The following is a 23,519-nucleotide window of genomic DNA, read 5'->3' as shown; positions in this document are numbered from 1 at the left end:
ATCCACACATTGCAAAAACACAGAGCATGCAGCTGGAAAAGATTGGTAGTGAGGAATCAGAGGCAGGAAAGATACCAGGATGAAGGAGGAAGACTATGATCTAATTTTGTCCTAGTATACATAACGCACATTGCTAGTGGATCACAGGGATTTTTACAGGTAATCCTTGACAATAGGGTGGTTAGAACTACTTTTATATTATATTAGTATTTCAGTAGCAATCACCAGCTCCATTGTGCTGAAAACTGCACATGGGTTCTCATGCCCCAAGAGCGACTGCATTATGGATTATGCTGCATTTCTCTACTTATGAAGGTTGGAATGAATGAACAGATTTTTCTCTGGAAGCTGTCCTCACCCTAAAAATCACAGTGATGAGGCAGATAAAGGGTGCATGATACTACAGGGAGACAGCAGACAAAAAGCCAACCACATAAGATTGCCTTTGGGCTGTTTCAAAGCCATGTCCATAGTGGTTCTCACAGATACAAGGAATCAATGCATGAGTTCAGGAGAGCATTAAATCTGAAGCCCAGATAGGCTGTACACAACTCTGTGCCTTTGTAGAGGGCTGTAGCAAATCTGTAATTTTTTAAATGATCCCTGTATATCTTTCCATAAAGTTTGGAATCCAAGCCCCCAGGATGCAATGTTGGCTTTAGTCTGGGAATGAGATATTTCTGATTTTTTTTTTTTTCCTCATTTGAACACTGTAGCTACAGCAGCCACTTTCCAGGATCTACTCAGGTTTCCATTCTATTCTATTTAAATAGTTGCTTAGTTAATTAATACTTAAAGAGACATAGGACACTAGAGTCATTCTCACAAATATAGAATAATAGATAGTCTGTCTCCTGAACAGTTTGCTCATGAATAGATGCAAGGGACAGTAGGTGCATGAAAAAGCAGAGGGGTATAATATGCATCTTCTGGCAGCGTATGAAATGATGTGACAAACAAAAGTAAACTTTCTGATTATTAAGAAAGGTGCCTAGAAGGGGAAAGCCTAATCCTTCCTCCTGCTTTTTATCTTTGATGAGAGGAAAGGCAGGAAAACTCCTTCCAGCCATCCATTCCTAAAGTGCCACCCAACCTCAGGCACTAACTTAGGTACCTTGCCGGGCAAGTCCCTAAACTCTCCCCATAGCCAGGAGGAGAAGTATCCCTCTGGGAAGCCCGACCTGGTGCTCTGATCACCTTGTGAAGGAGCTTCTCTCCATCCATCCACCCCATAAGGGTGACCAGCCTCCTCATTAGGTACCCAAAGGTTGATGATACAAATATCCCCCCGGGGCTCCAGCTCCAGCCCAGGAAGAAGCTGCTGAAGAAACACATGGTGAATTGTGTTTCCAAAGGGGGAATAACGAGAACCAGCACCATTTTGTCCGCTTTCTCCCCGAGAAACAAAAGTTAGCAGAGGTAGGATGCAGTTCCAACTAAATTAGTATAAATAAAGCTTGGGATTTTGAGGAGGGCCTGGCAAAAGAGGAGGGATGCGGATTTGTATCTCATGTACGCAGGATTTTACCCCCTCTCTTGATTTCGGGATGCAGAGAGGAACTGGGTTTTCAGCTATGGGGAGCTGCTCCGAGACTTTGAAAATCCAAGTGAAACCCTCTCTTTTTCATCACGATTACAACCCCAAAAAGGCACCAAATAAGAACAAGTGCTTTCTTCTTGCAGACCCGCCACTCGGAGAAATAAGAAATGGCGTCAACGGCACACTTCTCGGAGGAGGAGGTGGCAGAGCTACGAGAGGCTTTTGGCAAAGCCGGTGAGTACAGCAAACAGGAAAGACGCTGCAGAAGTGTGAAGCTGTAGCAAGCTCTTTTCTCGTGGACTGACTAGCCGTGAAGAAACAGAGCTTACTCCAGCGCCGATCTGCTGTGTCACCCAAACCACAGAAAGTCCCTTTTCCTGCTGCTGCGGGCCTCCTCGATGAAACCACAGCAGCACGCTGCAGAGCAATGGCTTCTTACCGGAGAGAGGTGGCAGGGCAATGAGCGGCAGGTTTTATGAAATAACCTCAAAAGCTGTACAGAAAACCATGGTGGAAATACTCTCAAGTGTTTTCCTGAGAATATTGTTTATTCCTGACAAATTACTTGGAAGGCAGAAAGTTTGTATTTCAATGTAAATTGAGTACTCTGTCTGGGGAGGAATAGTCTGGAGAGGACGAATGTGCAAAAGGCTACAAAATTTGTAATCCCTTTACTGTGACCTTTCAAGCCCCATATATTTTTAAAGTGTGTGTCTCCTTCCCAAGCCTTTAAAGGTTTCATCTGATTTGTCTCCTTTAAAGTCACGCAAACCCATCACTGTCTACCCAAATTCTAAGAAAAGGTCCTTGTCACAGCTCACTTTTATTAGCAGATCTGTCAGCCTTGCTGGATTATGTGTTAATCAGTTGTCCTTGCTGCTTCAGGAGATGGTGGTTTGATTTCTGAGCACACGGTAGTCCAGGCTGGCAATCTTAAACATCTGGTCACCGCGTGTGCCCTGTACGCCCTGTGCAGTGACAAGGCAAATGCTGGAAGGAAGCTCTCATTCCTCTCCCAGACATTTCCGTCTCCAAGTCCAGATCCTTTTGTTGTACGACTTCAGAAACGAGGAGGATGCTCTTTGCAATCTGTATGAATCTGTGCTACCGATGCTGAGAGCCGAGTGCCTTTTTGCAGCGTGGAACAAGTGACTCACAACTTAGCACGCAGGAAATCGGCACACGCCTCTTTGAAATCACCTCGGTCTCTGGGCTGGGGAAGAAGAGCCTGCAGAACAAGGAACACACAGATATATAAAAATCAAATATAAATATTTAACCATATATAAATACATACATATAAAACTATGTACATAGCCATAGTGTTTTAACAGAAACTCTCCATGTGATAGATTCAGTTTCCTTTTTTATCTGTGGGGATTTTCACAAACTGGTGGAGAAGAACTCTGGATTTTGCAACAGGCTCAGCAGGACTGTCCATGTTAGCACCATCGCAGAGAAACGCCCAAGTTTTTATTTTAAAAATGACCATATGCAGTTACAAGCCTCTAAACTCATGACTTCTGATGATACTAGATGCAGAAAACAGGCCAAAATCACAAGGTATATCTATGAATATATGCACATGTAAGCTGTAACTCTGTATTGCACCAACTCCATTTTCTTTACCTGTTCTGTAGGCAGGATACTCCCTCTATAAATCACGTTTGTCTACATGTAAACCTTGGAAAGTCAATTATATGCATCTAAACCTAACTTTGTTAAGATATTACTATATGTTTAAAACATATAAATTCATCACTGTGAGTTTTGTTTGTTAAGTGGTGATTGTAATTTTTTCTTGGGTGTGAATGACACCACAGTGGTTGAAAATACTCGATTTCAGGATAACAAATCTTTATATATAATGTACCCTTCTCCAAGTAAAATAAAACCAGCAGCCTTTGTGTGCATAAAATTTAATTGGGCTGATGTGGAACCTAAATGTTTGCTTTAATCTTTGCAGATATCGGTGGGAACGGCTTCATCCACACCAATGATTTAACAGACGTGTTGAAGGCAGCCAATCTCCCTCTCCCGGGGTATAAAGCCAGAGAACTCATTCAGAATTTGACAACCACGGGGGATGGCCGGATCAGTTTTGATGAATTTATTTCAGTAAGTAAGATGTTATTTATTTCAGTAAGTAAGATGCTGGTCCCCAGGGCACAGCAGAGGCACAAGCACAGGGTCTCATGGGCACCTAGTTAATCCAAGGAGTCCCCTCACTGCAAAAGATGAGAGGAGGAGGTAACCAAACTAGAAATCCTGCAATCAACTGGGACAAGTTATGTGAATGCAGCTGCATATTGAATAGACTTCATATCTTGCAGTTTAGCTGATGCAGCGGGATAAAGTTTTTTGGTTATAAGTTGCAAAAAGATTATGTTCTGGTTACGAAAAATTTCAGCAGATTGCAACTGAATACCTTATGGGGCATTTTTTCTATTAAAAAAGCTTCTTATTTTTCTGGTCTGAACTGGGACAAAAGCAAATGCTGAAAGAGTGCAATTTCCCTTGGGATTGAGAAACAGATTTTTACTTGTCCTTTCTTCAAACCCAAATTGTTAAAGGCCCTCCTCCTGCACATTTTAGCTCCGTGGTTTCATACCATATACATTTCTGTTACTTAGCTGATCTTTGTTGACTGCTTTGAAAACGTAAAAGCTGTGTACAATCCTGTTGTACCACGGCAGATACACAGATTTTACACAGAAACCCAGTGAATAATACGCAAGCTGTGCTTCCCTACGTATGAAGCAGAGATGTGTCTCCTGGCCCAAGAGCTCACTGTCTTAGCGTGTTTTAATTCTCAAAGATCTTAAAATTGTCTCTTGTGCTTGAAAGATTTTCCAAAACCTGAAGAGCGATGATGTTGCTAAGTCGTTCCGAAAACAAATCAACAAAAAGGAGGGGATCTGTGCTATCGGTGGGACGTCGGAGCAGTCCAGTGCCGGCACACAACACTCTTACTCCGGTAGGTACAGCTGTCCTACGCTGATAGCAACTGGGAACAAGTGTGCCCTTGGAGATCATCCCCACCTTATCTTGGTGCAAACCCAGGTGCTCTGGCCTCAGTGAGCTTCGGTGGCTGTTCAGGCGAGGCTGCTGCAAGGCAAAGGGTTGTGAGGGTGACAAAGCACCGGAGCAGGGTCTTTCCCAAAAGTAGCTTTACTGGGGTGGATGGAGCCTGTGGCTATGGGTTGAAGCTCCAACCAGCTTAGCTTCCCTTACTTTAAATGCATTGCACACCTGCAGCAGTGCAGAGGCTGGCCTGTTGCTGTCCCGGCTCACCAGTAAGGCAAGGCATGGGTTCCCAGCTACTGCTAACCCATTTCCTTCTACATTTTACCAGTAGCATGGTAGTCTCTCTGTAAACTCACCTGTAACCTAAATGGTTCCTGACCCTTTTCTAAAGAGGGCACAACCCCATCAGGGCTCTTCTCCCAGCCCGTTTCTCCAACCTGAAGGCTTGGGGCAGCCATGGTTGCTTCTGCTCCATCCTGGGCACTGCCCACCTTGAAGCAGCTCCACAGGGAAGAGGTCCCACTCGTGGCTGTCTTCTCCAGGGACATGGGTGGGGAACTGATTCTCTCCAGGGAAAGGAGAGCAGAGGATGCTTCCAAGGTTCTCTGCCCACCTGAGCACAGAGGACACCTTCTCTGCACTACTGGGGGTGGTGTGAGCTGCTGCTGGTACAGGATGGCTACATTACAGCCCTGTTGGACTCTAGGGAACATTTGCCCATTACCGTCTGAATGCTCCTTGTCAGAGTCCAGTCCTGGCCACGCTCTTCTAGATACTCCACGTGTGGAGGGTGTAATGTACAGTACAGAATTCACTTACTTATTTGAAGTTACATGGGATTTTGATTTAGCAGAGTGATACAATAATGCATTCAAATCACGGCGCAAGGACAAATTACGATTAGCAGACCATAGCAACCGCAGCGTACAGCTGAATCACGTGAACTTCCTTACCAGGCTCTATAATATGCCTGCCTTCATGACAGCGGGCAACCCCAGTCAGTGGGAAGGAGTATGGAGTGAATATTAACCACCTCAAGCCCATCACTGTCTTCTGCTCATTTGCCTCTCCTTGGAGCCTTCTTCCCTTGTAGGAGTTTGTTGATCAGTCACGCTGGTGGGAGAGTCGTCTCCCCCAGAGTTCTGCCTTTGTAACTAAGATGATGGAAGAGGTATTGCACAGCAAACTGATGGATTTGATGTTGTGTCCACAGAGGAAGAAAAGTATGCCTTTGTCAACTGGATTAATAAAGCCCTTGAGAAGGACCCTGACTGTAAGCACGTGGTCCCAATGAATCCAGAAACAGATGACCTCTTCCAGGCGGTCGGTGATGGCATAGTGCTTTGGTAAATAATACCTATCTTTCCGACAAATGGGAACCGTGAGTCTGCAGAAATGCACGTCTCTGCTTAAATAGAAGCTGCTGACTTTACATTAAACTCATGAATCTTTGCAGATTCAGGGCCTTAATAATGCTAGGTTTTTTGCTTCTTTTATCTTTAAAAATATAAAGCTTCTTTCATGTTAAATGAGAGTTTTTCCTTGCCTCTGGACCCTTGCAATAAGATGAAGTCAGTGAAATTTGAGGAGTTACTTGGGTTTTTTTTTGTCCAAGGACTTTTGGACAAGAAGCAGCATGAGATAGCGAGTGCTTTCATGGAAATTTTCTTCACAATAAACTTCTTGCACAACTTCACCTTGTGGCATTCTTGGCCTCCCACCTATAGTACAATCTGCATGTGACCCAAAAGAATTGCTCGAGTGTTGTGTGTGTGCCTCTGTGTGTGTGTGTAAAAACAGAGACTGACTATATTTGTTCAGTAACTCTCCAGCTCTTTGACTTGTAGTGACAAAAGCTGTATCTGTATTTTGTGCGCACATAGCTAGTAATGTATTTCTTGTTGTTTTTTCTTTCATTTCCAGTAAGATGATCAACTTTTCAGTGCCAGATACCATTGATGAAAGAACAATCAACAAAAAGAAACTCACGCCCTTCACAATACAGGTACTAAAATACAACAAGATTCTTCGCTCTTCCTCTTAGGGTGCTTTGATATAATCACTTAGAGCAAAGGCTGGAGATGCCATGGTCCTGCCCAATGCAATCAGGCAAAGTTGTTTGTGGCAAAGTGAGATGCTCAGGTCCACGTCATAAAAACATGAAGACTTACATTTCTGTTTCTTTCCAAACATATGAACAATCTGACTAAACAAACTGTGTTTGCATTTGCACTTAACCCAATGTATAATGTTTACCAGTTCAAAGCTTTAGATACTGTTGTGGCAGACGCCATACAAATGCAAGAGCAACTAGATAATATGGTGACCAATTCCAGTTGGAGTAGCTCTCAAAGTCTGGACCCCACATCCAAGGTCACAGAGGCATGGCCATGGACTTGAATTCACAACTGCTGTGTTGTGCTCTGATGTCCTCACCAAAATATTAACTGTGATCCAGGAAGTACTGTGGCGCGCAACGTGCCTGAGATGGGACCAGAGCCTTTGCCTGCCTTTTACAATCTGTGCTATTTCACCTTGGATACTGAATCCCTTCTTCATTTCTATTACATGTCCATGTATATGATTTAAAAATTGGACAAAAAAGCTGATTTCACCTATTTAAAGTTTATTGTGTTTTTCACACAGCAGTATGTAGAGAGATAATTTTTATATGAACAGCATCTATGTATCTGGGTACAGAATATAAATAGATGTATGGAATAGATGTGAACCTAACCCAGTTTAGCCCTCAGCTACTCTGATTTGATGGAACATTAGCCAGGCTCAAGTAAGCTCAGAAGCCATTAAATTGGATTTTTATGCTGTATACCACATTTTTCAGTTCTAATCGCTTTGGTCAGCAGCATAGCTTAGTGATGCAGCTCAGATCAATCCCTGTCACACATAGCCATGATTTGATCAATATAGCTTCCACTTTAACTTAACCCTTTTACAGCTGTCTGGTGGAGAAAAGGTAATTAATTTGAAATGCTACAATTTTTCTAGCTTATGAGAATTTACATTCTGTCTCTCTCTGCATTTTGCATCTAATTGAATCTCTCTGTCATGCCAGCAGTGATGAAATTCATGTGAAAAATTGCAAATCTGTGTGATAAACTGTATTTTTCAGGCTTCTTTGCCTGCTTTACTTGCCCTCTGTTTACCAAGCCACCTTTTGGAATAGTGCAAACCTGTGGGTCAGATTTTCTTACACACTTTGTTTTAAATGGGAAGGAAGTGGCAAAGGAACATAACATTCCTGAAACATCACTTTCTTTCTGCCCCTCACTGTGAATCACAGAATCCCTCTGCTTCCACTGAACACTCCCAAACCAGGACTCCATACTCCAAAGTTCAGAAAGAAAATACCCAGGCTTCACCAATTCTGACCTTGGCTGAACTGAAAGGTTAAAAACTCAGCTGGTTTATTCTTACTGATTCCTACGACTGTGTGTTTTTTGTAGACGTTGCCAGCTAGCAACTTATTTGTATCTTAGGTGTTACGGATTTGCATAGTGCTTAGGGATTGCTGAGCCTGGATATAAGGAAGGAATTTTTACCATGAGGGTGGTGAGGCACTGTCACAGATTTCCCACAGAGGTTGTGGATGCCCCATCCCTGGAAACATTCCAGGCCAGGTTGGACAATGCTCTGAGCAACCTGGTCTAGTTGAAGATGGCCCTGCTCATTGCAGAAGGGTTGGACTAGATGACCTTTAAAGGTCCCTTCCAATTCAAATTAATTTATGATTCTATGAACATAAATGCATTCACAGTGAAGCTGCTCACAGATTTCACTAGTTTTGGCCATGCTCCCTTCCTGTATCCTCAGCTCTCCAGTCACTGCATCATTCAGAAGTTCTCTTCTTGCCCTAGGAAAATCTGAACCTGGCCCTGAACTCTGCTTCAGCCATTGGGTGCCATGTTGTTAACATTGGAGCTGAAGACTTAAAAGAAGGGAAACCTTACCTAGTTTTGGGTCTTTTATGGCAAGTCATCAAAATTGGACTCTTTGCCGACATAGAGATCAGCAGGAACGAAGGTATGTGTGGCTCTTCATTTCAGTGCTCTATTGTTATCACTGAACAGTCTTTAGGATAAAGCTCTTTTAAAAAAAAGTCTTAATTAAATTTTTTCAAGTATTTGTTGCCTGTCTTCTTGACTTCTCTAATTTCCCTTGCTCTTCACAAGTCCCAGCACTCCAAAGTCCAAGGCTGTGTGTAGGCTTGTATGTGCAGAGGCAATTTCACTTCTCATCTCAGACTTCAGTTTGTCAGGGTAGACAAGCCAAGATAATTTTGATTGCTTTTCAGGTTCTCTCTTTCCCTGATAGCTCTTCTTTGCAGCTGTTCCAGGTGAAATTCCCCTTTCTTGAATATGGGACACTGTATTTCTGATGAGCTCTCATGAGCACATGGTATCAAGGCAGTAATACATCCCAAGCTCTATGGGCAATACCTGGGATGCACTAACATCATGTTTGGTTTTCCCCTGGTCATATCACATGGTGGCTCAGAGTAGCTCAGAAGACATCCAATACACTCAAGTTGTTCTTATCCTCTGTTCGTATAAGCTTTTAGCTGATAGCAGTTATTCATATTAATTCCCTAGTGAATGTCTTTGAACATGGCACTATTGAATTACATTCCATTTTTATTACTGTCATCTAGTTCTTTCTGTCTGATTTCCTGATTGTCCTCTGTATTGACTATGCCACCTAGTGAATAGCATCATCAAATTTTTAGCACATTGCTAGAATTTGCGCCAAGATAATTGATGCCAAAAAAATGAAAACATTAATCCAAAAATCAATCCATGATCAACTCCACAAGAATCCTTCTTCCAGCCTACTTCTCTCAGTGTTAACATTGTTCTCTTCATAAAATCCACTGTCTACTTTCAAATGCTTCTATTATCCCCTTCTGGTTCAGTTTAACCCTATAGCACCCTATATCAATTCACCTGTGGAACTCCAGATATAGTAGGTCTCCACTCTTTCCTTTATGTAGCAAATCCATATTTCTTTCAAGGAATGACAAAAGGTATCGGAAGGAGATCAGAGTAGTGTGACACACTCTCCCTTTTTATCACATTAACAATTAGTTTGCGACACTTTGGTCGCTCACTTTTAGGAACTTGGGTAGCAAAATATCTGAGAGAGTAAATAGGTATATATTCTCCTCTACAAGTATTCACAACATCATCAATTTTTTTCTTTTTTTCCTGCTTAGCTTTGATCGCTCTTCTGAGAGAAGGAGAGAGCCTGGAGGATCTGATGAAGTTGTCTCCAGAGGAACTGCTGCTGAGGTGGGCAAACTATCACCTGGAGAATGCAGGATGCAACAAAGTCAACAACTTCAGCTCAGACATCAAGGTATGAGAAACACTGACCAACAACAGCAAAACAGCAGCTCCACACCCTAATCCCAGTCCTCGAAACACGGATTGTGCACTGAAACAATCCAAGCAGCGGAGACTGCTCTGCTGAACACATTGAGCTGGGTACATAAAATCATTTTAGTGGGGTTTACCTTCCCGCTCAATAGTATTCCTCTTCCTCCCAACCTCCCAGTCATCACTGCCAGCCCCAGCCCACCAAATGCCTGGGAAAGGAATGGCTGCTGGCTCTGGACAGGGCCTACGGACTCTACCGCTGTATTTTCAGTTCCCTGCCTCTATTGTTCTCCTCCTTCCTAAATGTCCTCGAATGCCTCTTGACCTGGCTTTGGTTTGGAAAAGGCTGGACCTTACCCACATACGTAACGAGGTGTAGGGGAAGAGGGCAGGACTCTTCCAGTTGCCCCGCTTGATCTATCCTTCACCTGAGTTATGTGCTCCTCTGTCCCAACCTTTGCTGTAACCCTGCATGCACTCACCTGCAAGTTTTAACTCAGTGGGACTATTCAAAATAATGTAGCTAGATGGGGATGCACTTGCAAGGATGGGTCTCTAGTCCATGCAGTGTATTTCACGTACTTGGGACTTCATGGGCTTGTGGGTGCAGATTTCAGCAGAGCTTTCTCTGTAGGACCGTCATTCTTCCTAGACAGATGGATTTGAACCTCTGTGGTGCACACTGATGAGTTTCAGACACTAAAGCTACTAAAGTGTGAGGCCCAGCCAGCATCTCAGGGCTGTAGTGGGTATGTCAGGGAAGGTGTTCGAGCTGGGTTTCAGGTAAGCCAGGGGCTGGCCAGCACACCGACCTCACCAGCCACAACCCAACCTGCCTGCTCCAATCTTAGCATGGGAAAAGCCCTGCTCCAGAGATGCCTGGTTGTAGACCTCACCAGGGACGGAAGCATGAGAAGTCATTTACCATGACTTACCTGACATACAGAAAAAAACGCCAGGGAAGGCAACAGGAGAGTCTGAGGGTCACATTCGACAATACAATTTTTATTTTAACAGATTTTTGGTTCACTGGGTGGAGGTGACTGGAGACTATCCATGGAAAGGGAAGGGAATGAAGTCTTTGCCATCTTTCTGTAGGCTGGCCGAGAGGACTGTCATGCAACTGATTAAATCCTGTCTTCAACTGAAAGATAAATTGCACCTACCATACTTACAATTGGAAAATAAGGCACACATTTACCTCTCAGAGGCCAAGACTTCAGCCTTTACAGCCATTCTCTAATTAAGTGTGTCTCCCTACCTCACTTTGGTTTATAAATAACCACTTTCTAGATATGGTGGTAGTAATGCAGGTGTATAAGATTTAAAATAATTCAGGTAATCTGCTTTATGTTTTGAAGAGTATTAGTTGGGTTAGTTAGTCAAGTCCCTAGACACTATCATGTAGCCTTGTTTTCAGTTCTTTGAGTTATTTCTGAAGTGAGATTAATATTTTCCACACATGGAAGCAGCATTAACTTTCACAAAAAATTAAAGACACAACATGTTAAATCCTTGTCTTGTTCCTGCCCTTTTGCCTGAAAAATGCTGATACTGTTGTCGGTTTTAACTTTTGTCCTTGAAAACTATGCTTTCTCTTCCATAACTGTTCCAGCATTGCTTTGAAATCCGCTTTAAACATCTGCTTTCTCCTTCTGCATTTTCTTTTATTAAACGCTCTGCAGCCTGACTTCTACAGCATTATAAAGGTATGCATTTTCTTATCTCTAATTAAATGTTCAGATTAAGTGAATTCTAAAATCTCTTTGTTGTTGCTGTCCTTTTTCTAAGTGCAATACACAGCATTTTGTCTCATGCATTGAGCATTTTGCAGCATATATATATTGGCTTAGGGAAGAAAAAGATCTGGCAAATACAGCATAAAGTAGGAATTGCTAAGTGCTTCCAGCTTAATTAATTTAATTATGTAGCCCAATGATTGATGTAATAAAAATGAAGCATGCAGGCACATTGTTCAGGGGAGCACTGGCATGCAAAACCTGAGCTTTAGATGTAATTTTTCCTCCCTTTAATTTCTCTGTCTGTCACAGGACTCAAGAGCTTATTACCATTTGCTGAACCAAGTTGCCCCCAAGGGAGATGAAGAAGGCATTCCGGCTATTACTATTGACATGTCAGGATTAAGGGTAAGATGAGATAAGTTTAGAGTAAATGCCGATATTTTCTGTCTGTTACTTGCATTGCTGGCCAACACAGAGTTGCACTGGGATGCCAAAACAAGCAAACTCTTTTTAGCATTGCAACATGATCTCATATTTCAAAAATCAAAGCTTTCAGGGAATTAAATGATGTATTTTGCCTTTCATTAGATATTATCACTGAAACTTCAGCAACCTTTGAACCACACTGATAAACTACCAACATGTAACAAGTATATTTAAATACATTTATTTGGGAATTTTGTCAAGCCGTTCCCTATTATATGGAATATAACTGTAAAAGCAGTATGGTGAGATGGCTGGATTGTAGGTAAAGGCCATTTGAAAACACAGACCTGCCGTTAGTAAAAGTGGGAAAGAAAATAGCCGTAAATCCGACAAGGACTGGCTTTAACAGCCCCACGCCTAGGTCCGCACGCGGAGATCCCGAGCGGGTCTCTCGTGCAGTGCCAGGCGCTGGGGTGAGGCTGACGGCCCCGTTTTCCACCGGCGCAGGAGAAGGACGATGTCCAGCGAGCGGAATGCATGCTGCAGCAGGCAGAGCGCCTGGGCTGCCGGCAGTTCGTCACGGCCACTGACGTCGTCCGGGGGAACCCAAAGCTAAACTTGGCCTTCATCGCCAACTTGTTCAACAAATACCCTGCCCTGCATAAGCCAGAGAACCAGGACATTGACTGGAGCTCTATAGAAGGTAAGGAAAATGCAAATAAAGAATATTTCTGGCCACCCGTGCCACAGTATCCCCAGCTCTAACCTAACCTTATGTCCTTCAGACATATATTCACTGCACCATTAGCACAGGCAGCCTTGAGAAGGGGAGACTGCTACTGCATGTAGCTTCTGGTATTTTGGGGGTCTGTTCTGTGGATAGCACACATTAAAAGGCAGAAATGTTTGTGGGATGTCTGAACCAGCACGGAATACTGAGCGTGCTTGTTAGTTGAAATTAGACCGGATCTGGCATTCCCTTAATTGAGAATACAATTTAAAAATCATATCTTGCATAAACCTGCTGCCTGCTTGCTCTGGGTTGGGGTCAGGACCACCGTTGTATGGATCATTTGCTGAGCATCAGGTCCTTCGTCCTCAGCCTCATAGGGGAACTGTTCATGCTAGGGCACAGGCTGCTTTTGAATTCTTGAAGGCAGCCCGATCTGCTCCCCGTATAACAACCAGCACAACCAGAGAAGGGGAAGACCGTCTTCGGTCATAGGCTTTCCAAGCTGGTGAAGAGGGCTTTAAACGAAAGCTGCCAGGGCAGGGGAACCTCAATCCATCCCACTCTACCAGTTTGATGCCAGTGCCAGCAATAGATGCCCAGAGCCTGGAGAGGGTTCACAGGTCAGCAGGAGAGCAGCACAAGAGCAGCACAAAGGAATTCCAGCCAGTCAGTCAGCTTCATCGGGGGGGGGGGGGGGGGGGGGGGGGGGGGGGGGGGTTACAACTTAAATGCCTCTGTGCAAACACAGGTAGTGTGGGGAATAAACAAGAGGAGTTAGAGACAGACGCATGCCTGCAGGGCTGTGATCTTACTGGCATCGTGGAAACATGGTGGGATGGCTCCTATGACTGGAGTGTTGGAATGGAAGGATACAGGCTCTTTAGGGGGTGTCACCCTCGATGTCGGTGACCAGCTGGAGTGCATGGAGCTCCGCCTGGGGATGGATGAGGAGCTGACCGAGAGCTTATGGGTCAGGATTAAAGGGAGGGCAGGGACAGGTGACATTATAGTGGGGGTCTGCTACAGGCCACCCGACCAGGAAGGCTGAGCAGATGAAGCCCTCTATAGACAGATAGGAGCATCCTCGCGTTCACAAGCCTTGGTCCTCAGCCGGGACTTCAACCACCCCGATATCTGTTGGAAGGACAGCATGGCAGGGCATAAGCAATCCAGGAGGTTCCTTGATTGCGTTGATGATTGATAGCTTTCTTCTCCAAGTGATAGAAGAGCCAAGGAGGAGAGGTGCTATGCTGGACCTTGTTCTCACCAGGGAGAGGCTGGTGGGGAATGTGAAGCTCAAGGGCAGCCTTGGCTGCAGTGACCATGAAATGGTGGAGTTCAAGATCCTTAGGGCAGTGAGGAGGGTGCACAGCAAGCTTGCTACCCTGGACTTCAGGAGAGCAGACTTTGGCCTCTTCAGAGATCTGCTTGGTAGAGTACCATGGGATAAAGCCCTGGAGGGAAGAGGGGCCCAAGAAAGCTGGTTAATATTCAAGGATCACCTCCTCCAAGCTCAGGAGCGATGCATCCCAACAAAGAGGGTCAGGCAAAAATGCCAGGAGGCCTGCATGGATGAACAAGGAGCTCCTGGACAAAAACACAGAAAGGAAGCCTACAGAGGGTGGAAGCAAGGACAGGTAGCCTGGGAGGAATACAGAGAAATTGTCCAAGCAGACAGGGATCAGGTTAGGAAAGCCCTGATAGAATTAAAACTGCTCACGGACATCAAGGGCAACAAGAAAAAGTTCTATAGGTACCTCAGTGATAAAAGGAAGACTAGGGAAAATGTAGGCCCTCTCCAGAAGGAAACAGGAGACCTGGTCACCCAGGACATGGAGAAGGCTGAGGTACTCAACAACTTTTTTTGCCTCAGTCTTCACTGGCAAGTGCTCCAGCCACACCACCCAAGTTGCAGGAGGCAAAGGCAGGGACTGGGAGAATGAAGAAGGCCAAGTGTAAGGTCCTGCACATGGATTGGGGCAATCCCAAGCACAAATACAGGCTGGGCAGAGAATGGATTGAGAGCAGCCCTGAGGAGAAGGACTTGGGGGTGTTGGTTGATGAGAAGCTCAACATGACCCAGCAATGTCCATTTGCAGCCCAGAAAGCCAACTGTATCCTGGGCTGCATCAAAAGAAGCGTGACCAGCAGGTCAAGGGAGGTGATTCTGCCCCTCTGCTCCACTCTCATGAGACCCCACCTGCAGTACTGCGTTCAGCTCTGGGTTCCCCAACATAAGAAGGACATGGACCTGTTGGAGCAGGTCCAGAGGAGGGCCACGAAGATGATCAGAGGGCTGGAGCACCTCTCCTATGAGGACAGGCTGAGAGAGTTGGGGTTGTTAAGCCTGGAGAAGAGAAGGCTCCAGGGAGACCTTACAGCAGCTCCCCGGTACCTAAAGGGGGCCTACAGGAAAGCTGGAGAGGGACTTTTTACAAGGGCATGTAGTGACAGGACAAGGGGTAATGGCTTTAAACTGAAAGAGGGCAGGTTTAGATTGGACATAAGGAAGAATTTCTTCTCTGTGAGGTGCCCAGAGAGGCTGTGGCTGCCCCATCCCTGGCAGTGTTCAAGGCCAGGTTGGATGGGGCTTGGAGCAACCTGGTCTAGTGGAAGGTGTCCCTGCCCATGGCAGGGGGGTTCGAACTAGAAGATCTTTAAGGTCCCTTCCAACCCAAACCATTCTATGATTCTATGATTGATTTCAAGGCCAATCCACCTAAATACTAGAATATATAGGGCATGAAGAAATATTACATGCTGCACCGTACTCTCTTATTTCACATGTCAAGCAGTGTCTCCTTCTGTTTATGGTTCAGTGCACTGTAAATTCTGAGTTATGGTTTCATCACAAGACAGTTATTTTACTAGTGTTGTGTTTTGCAGGCTTGTTGATTGATGTATCTGTTGTTTTAGGTGAGACAAGGGAAGAGAGGACATTCAGGAACTGGATGAACTCCCTGGGTGTTAATCCACGTGTAAATCACTTATATAGGTAAGAGGAGGTATTACACTTCCTTCAGATGATAAATACAGCCAGAAAATTGTTTATGAAAACATAAAACCTTCTGGACCCTGTAAGAATATATGTCGCTTTTTTTTTAGGAAACTAAGTTTACCTCTACTAATAGTTTAGTTGCGTTCCTTTTCTCTGTTCTTTGGAGAATGATATATCTTTTTTATTGTTTTTAGTGACCTGTCAGATGCCTTGGTTATCTTCCAGCTCTATGAAAAGATCAAAGTGCCAGTAGACTGGAACAGAGTGAACAAACCACCATATCCTAAACTGGGTGGCAACATGAAGAAGGTACAAAAAGCTGGAATAGCTCCAGTAGCGATGCCTTACCCTCAAAGAATGTCTATATAATTTCAAACAGCAATGTGGGCACTCATGTTGCTCTTAAGTCCCAAGTACAGCTCATTAAATGATTTTTTGTCTAATCAGTGAATAATTTTTCATCCTGAAAAAGAAATACATTTGACTCACTATCTCTGTTGACACGTGAACAGTGTTTGTAAAGTAAAAAGATTTGACACCTTTTGTGTCAATATTTAAAAATTGTATTTGCAGACCACTTTTGCTACTGTTTTAGTCACCAATTATAATGCATCTTCACCATGAGTCATATGGCACCAGCTTAATTGCAGCTGTCTGGATCACTGCCCTCCACGTCAAATGAAGACAGTGATGATAAGCATTCTTGACCAGATGCCTCAAGAACCGATCACAGAGTTGCTGCTAAATACAAAGCTTTCTCTCAGCTATCTGGATGAGTAATTCCATCCAGTTAGGCCAGAGTGATTAACTGACCTAAAATATTGACTGGGACACTAATCCTTTGTCTCAGTGCAATGCCATGATGCTGGAGGTACCCATGAGCCATAGATTTGTATTTTCCACGGTAATCTGTTTTTCAGGCCCTGATGATGAAGTATAATATTTCCTTCTACGTTAACTGTTTCCCATGGTATTTTGGGGATGGAACTGGCTGCTGGTAGTCAAACAGCTGTATTACCACAGAGCCCCAAAGCTCCTGTTTGCCCAGGAGGATCTGGCTTAAGCGATCCAAAGAATTTAAAGTAACAGTGTCCTGTCTTTTCTTTTTCTATATTTTTTAAACCGCACTAATTGACTCTGTCATTAACAGCTTGAAAACTGCAACTATGCAGTGGAACTGGGAAAGAATCAAGCCAAATTTTCCCTTGTTGGCATCGCTGGGCAAGATCTGAATGAAGGAAACCGTACGCTCACGCTCGCCTTAATCTGGCAGTTGATGAGAAGGTATGGCAGTCAGACACAAACTTCGGAGTGGTTTGGTGTACTCAGTTTGCATTGTAATAGTTTCCTGATGCTATCAGTCACTGAGGAGGCTCTACAGGCTTTCTCACTCCTCTGTTTGCGCTTATATGCAAAGACAGAGTAACCTTTTGCTCACTCCTAGTTAGGGATGCAATCAGGAAGCACATTTTCTTGTGGGCAAGGCCATTACAGTCAGTTCATGCAGAAGATTGTTATTGTCACTATATAGCATGAATAAATGTTCATTGGATGGAAGACAGAAAAAGAAGTTGAAAGGTCTCTGTATCAGGAGAATGTACTGGAAACAAGGAATTGATGCAGAAGTTTTGTAATCTGCTACCTGAAGTGGGTGCAACTCAGTAGCTCTCCACGCTTTAATGTAATTCTGTGTGTGTGTGTGTTTGTGTAGGTTTAAGAGCTCCATAATTGGGTGTAAAGAGACTCAGTGGTTAGGAACTGAGTACAGACTAAATTCAGTCTATAAAGCAAGGTATAGGTTTATCAGGCAGGTAATTAAACTAGGGATGTTGTGATTCCTTGCCATAAGTTTGGGATGTCTTTCCAAGGTGTATGCTGACATATAAGCAAAATATTCCAGGCTTGTGTTTATGCAGAAGGTCAGTCTTAGATGAGCATAAAACAATTCCCTTCTGGCCTTGAAGTCAGTGATTATTTTTTTAAGCACTATGAGAATGACTCATTTACACTGAGATCCACTAAGAGGGACCTTTTAGGAATTTTGAGTATCAAAAACTTTTGACGCTCCCAAAACAGTGATTAGGGAATTGGGGATGAATTAGACCCATTAGATTAATTATCATGTTATAATATAATTCATATACACTGTGAGGGTGCAGGAAGCAGGTGAATATCAGGTCTAAGAGAACTGTTGGGGTGACCCCAGTCAAGCTGCGCATGTACAGGATGGTTCTGATGGTTCTTTTAAGCAAATGCAGGTGTCCTGACTTCCCTCTTAAGGTACACCCTGAATATCCTTGAAGACATTGGTGGTGGAGAGAAGGTCAATGATGAAATCATTGTCAGCTGGGTCAATGAAACACTGACTGCAGCTGGGAAGGATTCAACCATCTCCAGTTTCAAGGTATAGTTTTTTGTTAGAAGTCTCTGCTTAGGAATCTCTTATTCAGTATGTTTGTGTTATGTTGTATAAGTTGCCTGTATATAGATGTATATATGCATATACATGCACACACTACATTATGATAGAACTGACTACACAGTTTGATTATTTTTCACTCCCTTTTAAAGGCATGCTCAGATATACAGATTTTATTCAAGGGGCTTTAGTATGAAAAGGTAACAGAAACATGAAATGAACATAACAGGAAACACCTTGAATGCCAGTTTGACAGAGGAAATCAAAGTATGGAGCCAGAAATGATGACTAGAATTAAGCAAGAACTGCTGTGCTGTTGATTATTAAACAGCAATTACAAATGACAGTATTAAAGAGAAGAATAGCAATACGTTTATAATCTGGTAGTACCATTTAGGGGTATCTTGCCCTGTTTTGCAAGGTACCATATAAACACAGAGATGCACCAATTCCAGAGTGCTTCCCATTTTGCTAACATACCTGTGACACTTCCTAAGCTGGGGATCACTCAGTGGATGTAAATCAGCAGTTTGCACCGGGCGAGGACAGATCCTTCACGTAACGAGCTCAGGAGTCACACGGCTGGTCCCCCTTGCACCTCCCATCAGTAGATGTGTATCGGTGTCATCTCCCCACAGGAAGCAAATTCACTAGCTCAGCACCCCATCTTTTGCTTTAATGATGTCTCATCCATTGGGGGGAAAAAAAAAAAATCGTTGAAAGGGTTCTTAGCCTGCCTGAGATGAAAAATGATGCTAAGCAGCCCTTTGTGAAGATCTAAATGGTATTTGACTGAGCTATCCGTTGCTTTTGAGCCTAAACTCTGGCTTTGTGGGAGATCTGTCATCCTGTTCTTGCATCTAATTGTATTTTTCATCTATGCAGGATAGCAAAATCAGCACCAGCATGCCAGTCCTGGATCTCATTGATGCCATTCAACCAGGATCAATCAAATATGACCTCTTGAAAACAGAGGACCTGAATGATGAGGAGAAACTAAATAATGCTAAGTATGTTCATGCCAAGTGACACTTAACATGAGTTACCTGCTCAGGCTTGCCTGACTCTGTCTTTGAAAACTGCTCTGCTATCATTCTCATCTGGCACGACCTCAACTGAGAAATACCTCCAGAGTTGGAAGCATGAAGACTAGGAGTTAGGCAGTAAAAAAGACTATCAATGGAAATGAAGTGTGTAATGTTGTAATTCCTGCTTTATAATTCCCTTGAAGGGATCAAAATCAGTTGGCTTTACAAGCTCCTATTTTCTCTTATTGAATTTAAAATTCTTTCAGAGATCAGGGAACAATGCCAACAATAGTGAGCCATGGAAACCAGTGATTAGAGGTCATGATACCTCTTTAGTCACATACAGGTGGAGCAAGGGCATATTTAAGAGAGAAGGGGGAGGACGGGATTCATGCCTGAAAAACTGGTTTTATGGATGTGGATATTGATTTTTTTTCCTGAGCACAAGCCATTTCCTACCAGAGGTCCAATCCAGGGAACATCTCCCTTTCCTTTCAGAATTATACAGATCACCTCCCGGTCGATCATCAGTTTAGCTTCTCCTTTGCTATGTGGCAACTACAAAAAAGAAAAAGATGACTGTAAGGCAATCAGAGCTGCCATCACTTTTATAAAGACTTTCCCCCAGTTCTATTTCCCACCATCTGTTCTCTTTCTTTCCTTGCAACCCTATCCATGCTTCTCTCCATACTTAATTTCTTCATCCCTCTGCTGATGTTTTCCTCTTTTCCCCTCCCTTTCTCCCCCCCGCTCCATCCCTCAACATGTGTCTCTGCATTTGGGGGAGAATTTCACAAATGTATGTGCTCTGCAGTGGGAAGAACCTGGGGTTTTCTAGCTTTTTTCATGAAAAAATAAGAGACAAGAGACATACCCACTGGAGAACAGCCAGTAGCAGTGCAACAGTGCCCTCTGAGCAGGGAGATGGCAAGGTCAGCTTGCAAATTCTGGGTATGACTCAAGCAGAAGAGAAATCCCTGAATGTTGATTGCCAACAACACTGATCTCCACCAACATCAGCCTCCTGCTTTCCATTCTTGCAAATTTGTTTATGTGCAAAGACTGACTCGCAGAGATTGAGGGGGAGCAAAACCAGAATGGCTGGTTTTATGGAAAATCTTTCAGGGGATGGGAGACTAAATGTTTCATACCAGAGTTTGACCTGCAGTCTCCCATGCTGCAGGTAATCAGTGCTCTAACCATCAGGGAATACGCTCTACCTTTTACTAGAAATGTCGTTCTCTGTGAACCTGTCTCATACATTCCTACAGAAAAGTTTAATTTTGATGAATCAGTAAGAAAGTTGTGAACCCACTCTAGTATTGATCACGTAAAAAACTTCTTAACAGAGGGAAAATTAATGCTATTGCACTAATTTATTTCTTTGTTTTGTTTTGTTTTTTTTTTTACCCCTGCAATGCAGATATGCCATCTCTATGGCGAGAAAAATCGGAGCAAGAGTCTATGCCCTTCCAGAAGACCTGGTTGAAGTAAAACCCAAAATGGTCATGACAGTGTTTGCTTGCCTTATGGGAAAAGGCATGAAGAAAGTTTAAAGCACAAAAGACTTGTACTGATGCCTGGTATTCACCCTTTTGATTCCCTCAAACTGGATGCTCTTCTCCGTATGAAGGAAATATGCAGGGTGCTCATGCTTTTAAGGCATGAATGTTATACACTGTTCCAAATCGTACAAAAGTTGTGTATCCATGTGTATCCAGGAAATGTTTTGTTATGAACAGTAATATGTGCTTGATTTCTTTGCCTTATTTTCCACTTTGCTAGATATAACCATTTCATATTCCTGAATAAGTTTTCAATAGCAAGGCCTATACGTATCCTTTTGTTAATGGATACCAGGGTTTTCTGTCAGAGGTCACCTGGAGATCTTTGTCTTGGGAGGTACAGACAGCTTTTAGGATTATGAAATGTTATATACTGCTTCTGCCTGAAAATGTCTTCATGCTTTTGGTAGCATTTCTGCCATACTTCCCTTCGGTTTGCACCTGGGGTAACAAAAGGGGTTTCCCCAAGCCAATGCAAGTATTAGTGACTATATTTTTGGAATAGTAGGATCCTCTTGGAAAATTCTTGTGGAAAGAGAGAAGTTTTGGGGGTCTGCGATGTGTTGCTGGTACGTGAATTGAGCAGTACATTCCCCTCCAAGTTACGCCTCTGCCATCAGTGGCATTACTCACAGAGTACATTACTACTCACTGAAAAAAACATACCGTAACCTGGTCCTCCAAGAACACCCAAACTCTGGAACCTTTGCAAGAAATGCTCTCCAAAGGCTAATTCATTTTTATGTCATAATACACTTAAAACATAAGCAGATTGCAAAGCATGATAGAAATGAAAACCATGTTAAAGAAGCTAAGGGATATACTCAGTCAGTAGCAATACAATAAGACGTGAACCAAAGGGACGCAGAATGATATATTTATATAGTGAATAAAAATTAAACTCTGTTAACTTCACAAACTTGCACTCAAAGGGCTGTGGCCCTGATTCAGGAGAGCATTTAAATCTGTGCTTCCATATGAAACACATACTAAAAATGCTTCCCTGAACCCAGGCTGGGATCCTCAACGGAGCTAAATCAGCATAGCTTTGCAGCTAACAAGGCGCCGTCAGTTTGCTTCAGTCGAGGACCTAACCCCGTCTACGGATAGTCAGTGGGATATATTTGCACTGAATCTCTTCCTTGGCATGAGTCATTTACTGTTCTGGCCTTTACGTGGATTTTACTGTGGTGAAATGCAGAAGGAGGGAATTTTGCCTTAATGCAATCCCATTGACACAGTCTCAGTTCCCTCCCTCTCCCCCTCCCTCCCCTCCAGCCCCTTCAGAATTGCCTTAATAAAGAACCAATATTCAATGACATGAGAAGTCTCTCCAAATAAAATGTTCTATAAAGCCAAATGTGTAGTCTTTGCTTTTAGTAATGGATGTGCTAATGGGGAAGTATAGCTGAAATAGGGACAGATTTAAAAGAACCAACTGTGGGCTCGCTAAGGATGTGTCTTCCATATTGTTATTGAAACCACAGATTGCAGAAAGCAGGAAGAATTGTTTCCTAGGTCATTTCTGAACATGCCACTCTGAGACACTGCCAAAGATGGGACACTCTGCTGGCTGGACCTGCAGCCTGACCCAGTATGATTATTTTCCCCATTCAGCACAATACCCATCACCCTCTTCCTTTGCTTATATACCCATAAACTTTGCTTCTTTAAGCATTCCGCGATGCAAACATGCTACTTGGTCAGATCCTATTCCTGATCAGATCTGGCTGCCCTGTTCCTCTTGTGAACCTATGTATTTAATACAGGGTGGGAAAGGTACAGCGTCCTAAGACCCATTCCATCTCATCACATTATTTCCCAGCGCTGGCAGAGGAGGAGAACATCTCGAGTGTTAATACGACGGAGACATCACCCCAGCTTATTGCCTAGCAAGGGGGAGTTACCGGAGCATGGTCCCTACGCTGTTCCTCCTCTTTTCGGGTGTAGGACCTGCTGTTGCCCTACAAGAGGGGATGCACTGAAGAGGCGGCTGCTCTTCCCTTACGTTGGTTGATGCGGGAGTCCTGCAGAGGTAAACCAGAGAGAGAAAACCGCAGGCAGAAACGGCGACCGCAGCATTTCTCTCGGGTGGGATGACCGTGTATTCTGCGTGTGTGTTTGCAAACTGCAGGGGCCGTTTTTCAGCTGGATCGAGAGTTCGGATCTGAAACGGTCAGATAACCCTGCCTGAAGACAGCCCTGCTCCGGGTTCCCCGTCTCAGGGAGATGCCCTCACCCCAGACTCAGGGGCGGACGTGAGGGATGATGTAGATGATGGATGGGAGATGGTACCAGCACCGGGGGGGGCAGGGGGCTTTTCCCTCGGTCCCAAATGAATGCAGGCACTTGCTATCCCCAGAAAGAAGAAGGGATTTTCAGGCATTTCCCATTCACCGGCCCTTAGCAACTCTTTTGGTTTGTTTTTTTTTTTGCATGGGGGTAGGATTTTTAGAGGAGCCTGCTGAGAGAGGCAGGGAGAGGAGGCTTTCACGCATCACACATGTCCCATAGGCAAGATGTAGGACTTCAGGGGCCCTGGAGATCGAAACCTGCCTCTAGCTCAGGCTCTGGAGAGGGGCCAAGGTGATGTACACTGTTATTCGAAGCATGTTTTGGGAAGAGGGCTGCTCTTCCTCCTCCTCAGC

The 23,519-nt window shown here is 43.8% G+C and overlaps 1 protein-coding gene across 4 annotated transcripts in view; it reads left to right on the top strand.

Annotated features, from left to right (window-relative positions):
- LCP1 (lymphocyte cytosolic protein 1) overlaps positions 1–22,231 on the top strand; it is a 50,247-nt gene extending 28,016 nt beyond the window's left edge. For 3 of the 4 annotated variants that reach the window (XM_069802682.1, XM_069802683.1, XM_069802681.1), the window contains exons 2-17: positions 1,684–1,774; positions 3,507–3,658; positions 4,388–4,517; positions 5,781–5,913; positions 6,491–6,572; positions 8,443–8,608; positions 9,798–9,940; positions 11,646–11,669; positions 12,012–12,107; positions 12,636–12,831; positions 15,778–15,856; positions 16,054–16,168; positions 17,010–17,143; positions 18,140–18,263; positions 19,164–19,288; positions 20,730–22,231. In XM_069802682.1, coding sequence (XP_069658783.1) covers positions 1,708–1,774; positions 3,507–3,658; positions 4,388–4,517; positions 5,781–5,913; positions 6,491–6,572; positions 8,443–8,608; positions 9,798–9,940; positions 11,646–11,669; positions 12,012–12,107; positions 12,636–12,831; positions 15,778–15,856; positions 16,054–16,168; positions 17,010–17,143; positions 18,140–18,263; positions 19,164–19,288; positions 20,730–20,862 — 1,899 coding nt within the window. In that variant the 5' untranslated portion in view covers positions 1,684–1,707 and the 3' untranslated portion in view covers positions 20,863–22,231. The remainder of the gene's footprint in view (positions 1–1,683; positions 1,775–3,506; positions 3,659–4,387; positions 4,518–5,780; positions 5,914–6,490; positions 6,573–8,442; positions 8,609–9,797; positions 9,941–11,645; positions 11,670–12,011; positions 12,108–12,635; positions 12,832–15,777; positions 15,857–16,053; positions 16,169–17,009; positions 17,144–18,139; positions 18,264–19,163; positions 19,289–20,729) is intronic. The other variant, XM_069802684.1, reaches the window with a different exon arrangement.
- The last annotated feature ends 1,288 nt before the right edge of the window (positions 22,232–23,519 follow it).

This window comes from Haliaeetus albicilla, chromosome 15, assembly GCF_947461875.1.
Source record: "Haliaeetus albicilla chromosome 15, bHalAlb1.1, whole genome shotgun sequence".
In the NCBI taxonomy this organism is placed as follows: Eukaryota; Metazoa; Chordata; class Aves; order Accipitriformes; family Accipitridae; genus Haliaeetus; species Haliaeetus albicilla.
Note: the sequence above shows the minus strand (reverse complement) of the source record. Positions and strands in the feature narration are given on the sequence as shown.